This window comes from Morone saxatilis, unplaced genomic scaffold (assembly GCF_004916995.1).
Source record: "Morone saxatilis isolate NCDOM2014 unplaced genomic scaffold, NCSU_SB_2.0 Contig18, whole genome shotgun sequence".
Classification (NCBI taxonomy): domain Eukaryota; kingdom Metazoa; phylum Chordata; class Actinopteri; family Moronidae; genus Morone; species Morone saxatilis.
Window position 1 is genome coordinate 10133871 of NW_023339740.1, and position 5730 is coordinate 10139600.

Consider the following 5730-nt stretch of genomic DNA (forward strand, 5'->3'; position numbering starts at 1 on the left):
ACACACACACACACACATCCTTGCAGACCTGAACATGAGTGACAGATCTAAATGTGGAAATATCTGAAGTTAGCTGCAGTGTGCACTGTGGAGACATGTCATTTTCACACCCATCACTGTACCCGACATTTAGGGGGAATGTGATTCTCTCTCTAGAGGAAGCGAGAGGAAGAGATTCTCCTGCTTGGGGCAAATGGAAGAAAAAAATATGAAGGTGCTACATGGATGTAGTGCTCTAGATTTAGTACCGCAATGCAAAATCAAACTCAACACATCTTTATCAATGCATGCAGAAATCAGTATTCAGGTCAAGCTGTGTTACAGCATTATTACACTCTAATACATGAGTCATGTCTTTTGAATGTGCACAGGCCCAGATCCAGCCGCCACCATGTCAAGCAAGCGTGCAAAGGGAAAGACCACCAAGAAGCGCCCTCAGAGGGCCACCTCCAATGTCTTCGCCATGTTCGACCAGTCTCAGATCCAGGAGTTCAAAGAGGCGTTCAACATGATCGACCAGAACAGAGACGGTTTTATCGACAAGGAGGATCTGCACGACATGCTGGCCTCTCTGGGTAGACCGGCTTCTTCTCACTACACTTTCACACGCTTTTATGGCTCTAAGTGTAGAGCTTGACACTGCTATTAAAAGGTGATGAAGTTAGCTTTAGTCATCACTCAACCTGTGAACAGCTGTATAATATATTCTGTAATAATTTTAAAAATATATAATATATATAATAATATATATAATAAAAAAGAATCAGATTCAGTTTGGACTCAGAAACTCTAATCCTAGCTTGTAACGAAAGGCTTTGTTACAAGCTAGGAGTAAAATATGAAGCCCTTTATCAGGGATGTGGGGTCAAAAGAAAGATGCTATAGAACTGCATTATGGGAAATGTGCATATTCCAGTGTTATTGGAGCTATTAATTTGGATAATTATTATTTTTCATTTAAAACACTTTTTTACCTGGCTCTCCTAATTTACTTACTTACTAACTTTGTGGAGGTGCAATGGTAAATCACTGGAGTACACCTAACTTCCCTTTTACTTGTAAATGAAACTCAAAAAACAACTGAATATATGTGAACACCTGAAAGGTTCCTTCAAAACAGCTGGATTGCAACCTGTGATAAATCCTTAATTAGTTCTTTACAACCAAATATGTTTAGCACCAGGGTATAGTGTAAAAATAGTGTAAAAGCATAAAGAAACAGTTGATGGTATTGTATATGAGTTGATACATGTAACAGCGTTGTTCCTCCTCAGGTAAGAATCCCTCTGATGAATACCTGGAGGGGATGATGGCCGAAGCACCAGGGCCCATAAACTTCACCATGTTCCTCACCATGTTTGGAGAGAGGCTCAACGGAACGGACCCCGAGGACGTCATCCGCAACGCCTTTGCCTGTTTTGATGAGGAGGGATCTGGTGAGTCCGTATAAATAAAATATTCATACTGTATACACAGATCATGGCACTTACAGTGAGTGTTTTCTTCCCTTTCATGGATGTTCTCTGTCCCCAAGGTGTGATTCACGAGGACCATCTGAGGGAGCTGCTGACCACCATGGGCGATCGCTTCACAGACGAAGAGGTGGACGAGCTGTTCCGTGAGGCGCCCATTGACAAGAAGGGCAACTTCAACTACGCAGAGTTCACTCGCATCCTCAAACACGGCGCCAAAGATAAGGATGACGAGTAGAGGGAGGAACCGACCGCCCTGGGCCCCCACGCACATGGCACCAAAAATCAATCCCTTGTTCCTACCTTTATGGGCCTTGTGGGTTTGAGAGAAATTGAATGAAAAGAATATATATCAAAGTTTTATAAAAGAGCAGACGTGGTGGTTGTCTTACGTTTATTTAGATCTACGCATGTTTCTCAAAGGTAGGAGCTTGGGATTATTTCGGGATCCACAGAAATATTTTGCAATACTTTTTAACTTGTGTCATCAATAAAGGTCACCACGATGAGAGGTGTATTTGCATCTCATAGCTACACTTCTGCTGCGGCCTCAGCCATTTTGACTGTGGTTGTTCTGATCTTTTGTAGATCGTTGCAGAGAACCTGGTTGGACTTTTGAGATGCATCAAACATCATGTACAGTATGTGTGTGCGTGGGGTTCATTATTATTTTTTGGACTGCCACATTCAGTCCTTCATACAGTACCAGCAATGTTTACCTCTTCCTGCCAATTAGCCATTACACCTGCACAAGCACTGCAATGAGTCTCCTTATCTGTAATATTTGTATCCCTGTATGTTGGAAATGGATTTTAAAAAAGTCATTCTGATTGTGTTTATTAAAAGTGAAGAGTCCTTCCACTTGATGAAATAGATTCTAGTGCTTTTAGTATAAGCCTGTATCAGCTGGTTGTGTGTATTTGTTGAAGGATCAGGTTTGTCTTTACCGTTGAAGGAATCCAGGCTTGAAATTGCTCAGGCAAATAAAGTAAGTTCATTCATGTCGTTGAAAGCAAAGAGTGTAGATGTTGATCTGTTTAAATAGTTGTACCGTTTATTTCAAACAAGTGTCTCCTACTTACTTCACATGCTTCAGTTATCATCAGTGTTTTTGGATGTATTAGCTCTTTGTCCTGCAGTATACTTTACACCAGCCCCAGCTCTGAATGCAGTCACAGCATGAATTCACTAATCTGGGTGTTGTTTTTGCTTTCAATTATGTTAACATAACTAAATCTTCACTACTGCCGATATACTTCAGACAAAACTTATCTTACAGACAAAAATTTATCAAAAAATAAATAAAAACGAAATGTTTGAAAGTAATGTGAACTCAGTTTGTAGTACATTTGCTTAAACATGCAGTAACATTAGTACAGTCCTTTAAGTCAGTTAAACGTTCTGTCCAGTGTATATTTGTTATTTTGATATGGCAAATGGCTTTGAAAATATTGTTTTTGCTGAAAAACATTGGAATTTTCTACTCTTATTTTCTATTTTAAGTACACTTCCAGCTTTAAAGCACCTGAAAAGTGTTAAAATCAGAGGCATTTGATATATTAAATATACACAATTAAAAAAAAAAAAACATGTTTGGAAAATCATCTTTATTGAGAGTTTCACAATTCCCATTTCCTTTGTCAACAATGTGTGGGTTTGATCCCATTTTACTGACTGAAATAACCCAACTGTCATCAGACTTGGATTCCCCAATAGATCCTGGAGAAGAGCTCAGACAAAACACACCGTCTTTCCTGTTAAAAAATAAAAACTGTACTTTGGAAGATAAGTGTGTTGCAAATGTTGAACACCATGAGCCTTTTTCACAGCAGACATTTTGCCTTGAATAACTTCAGTGTCCCACTGACGAAGAGCCGGCATGAACAAAACGAGGACCCCATCATGAGAACAAAATTTATTCTGTGAAAAGGGTTATTGAGAAAATATGTTTTCAAAGCCTTTAGCATCCATTGATGATGCAATTTGGTTATTGTCACAAAAGGAGCTCTTTTATAGGCAACAAAAGACGTAAGAAATAGCATTTATGAAAAACTGAACTTTTATTTCTTTGAAATGCTTATACAAAACACACATTTAAAGTTTAAGGCATATATTGCACAAACTATTGAGAAGTTTTTATATAAAAAAGGGACATTATCCCTCAGTCGTAGGTTTAAGGCACAGCAGCCAGTCATACTGCCAACGGTCAGTCATGATTCACAACATGAACTTGAAAAACATTTTTGAATGCATTTGGCTGTAAAGAAACTACACAGTATGAGATAAAGTTCATGCCAATACAAACGAACAAAAAGAAAAACATGACCTTGAAAATATTTACATGCATCATCACATTGTCTGATCTGATTGGAGCATTTTGCATCTAAAAATCACATATAAACCTTGCTATAAAAAAAAAAAAAAAAACCTGCCTGCCTAATCTTAAACCAGCCATTTCCAGTATCATAACCGATAAGGTGTTGTCAGAGTGGCATGATGTAGTATGAACAATAAAAATATTACATTAATACTTAGTATTCTACATATGACCCAAGCCTGACATGACCTGTGAAAATTGAGGTATAAATGCACATCAGTCTAGAGAGTACCTGTAACAAAAGAATAAAACCCCTGAACCCTCCACTGACACCCACAGACGCAGTGAGGAGGGACAGACGAAACAAAGAGATATGGAAATACAAGAGGAGGGTTGGAGTTCCAGTATCTGCCGTGAATAAGACGTTTTTGGGGTGTGATGGGTCAGTGCGCAGCAGTACTCTGACCTAACATCCTTCTGTCTCCTCCTTGCATGCAACATGTAACCGTTTGAACAAAGCACAGCTCACTGACACTGGTAAACATGACAGTATTGAAGATTCTGCTACAGTATCAGCCACATAGGACCTCTTCCACATGACACTACTGTTACTGGGTGTCCAGGTGGCATACAGCCTTATATTGTGATTTATGCTAAGACAGTTTCATGGAAACTACAGCTTGATGAATGATTAGAAATTCTACAGAACCTTTCTAAACAGAGGTGGAAAGCACTGATGAGGAAAAACTTGATTTTTATGCTCTTGTACCCTCCGGGAAACAAAAAACTAAACAAAACTCTGCAGTACATGTGCTACATTTGCTTTGCTGAGACACTTGACGCATCAATTCATCTTTCTACAAGTAAGACATTTGGTTTGAAATACGATGACCAAATCCTAAGGCCCCAAATCGACAGGGATATCTGGATAATTTATATTTCCCCCAATAAAGAGGAGCCAACATTTGTTTTGTGCCACGAAAGACAAAAAGGTGCCATGTCTCACAGCAAGTGTAATGTTTCAGGTCAGGAGCTGCAAGAGCTTGATTGGGTCACCAAACTGCTCACCTCTACACTGAAATTGATTTCTGTAACAGATCCAATGTGACCTTCTCCCTACATCCTATATCAACAGCCCCACCCCCTCAAACAAACAATCACTGAAAACTGTACACAACTCATCAAGGTCACATAAAGTAACAGACATAACTGCTTCGTTTTCAGCAAAAACGTAGAAAATACAGCTCGATCTTATAGGTGGCAAACAAATGTGTGGGTCAATGAATCCTCTTTGCATAAAGAGACAGGAAGAAAGAGAGATGGGGGGGGGGGGGTGGGCGGGGGTGATGCGAGACAGACACATCGGAAAGCCGAGATCACTCATTCCAGTCATGCTCACTGCCAGCTACAATCAATTTACTTTCTGCCTCAGTCTCCAGGGGAAAACAGTGACGGAGGGGGGTGTAGTGGAGTAAAGAAGAGACTCATTTAGAAAAAACATAATTCTAATTGCACAACTATAGAAAACTCTGACTATTGTTGGCTGGCCCTGCAAGTACGAAAATAAACCTCATGTCCTCCTTTTTCAAATCCTGGGGGAGGGGAGCATGGCAAATAGCACTAGAGCAGCCGTAGCCAATGATCAGCCAACGTACTTTTGTACATTCAATATAAGTCCCGGTACTGCTACTGAAATGAGCGGGCTCAATTTTCTGGGTGGTTGATAATCCACATAGGCCGGACTGACATTTATGCGCTCCTTAAGGCGAGTATCTCTCATCCGCCTGACTCGCTCACAACTCTGTCATGGGGTTGGACGAAGCATAATTGAGGTTGTAGTGCACAATAATGTGACGTTTGATATCAATTATGTGAATTATCTCATTGGGTATTCTCTTTGTCGCGACTGATAGAAGAAAGATATTCATTTACTTTTTTTCT

At 39.8% G+C, this 5730-nt stretch overlaps 1 protein-coding gene across 2 annotated transcripts in view; it reads left to right on the plus strand.

Moving 5' to 3' along the window:
• myl9b (myosin, light chain 9b, regulatory) overlaps positions 1-2794 on the plus strand; it is a 5974-nt gene extending 3180 nt beyond the window's left edge. The window contains exons 2-4 of one of the 2 annotated variants that reach the window (XM_035661305.1): positions 372-575; positions 1275-1436; positions 1535-1710. In XM_035661305.1, coding sequence (XP_035517198.1) covers positions 392-575; positions 1275-1436; positions 1535-1710 — 522 coding nt within the window. In that variant the 5' untranslated portion in view covers positions 372-391. Of the gene's footprint in view, positions 1-371; positions 576-1274; positions 1437-1534 lie in introns of those variants that run through there. The other variant, XM_035661306.1, reaches the window with a different exon arrangement.
• The last annotated feature ends 2936 nt before the right edge of the window (positions 2795-5730 follow it).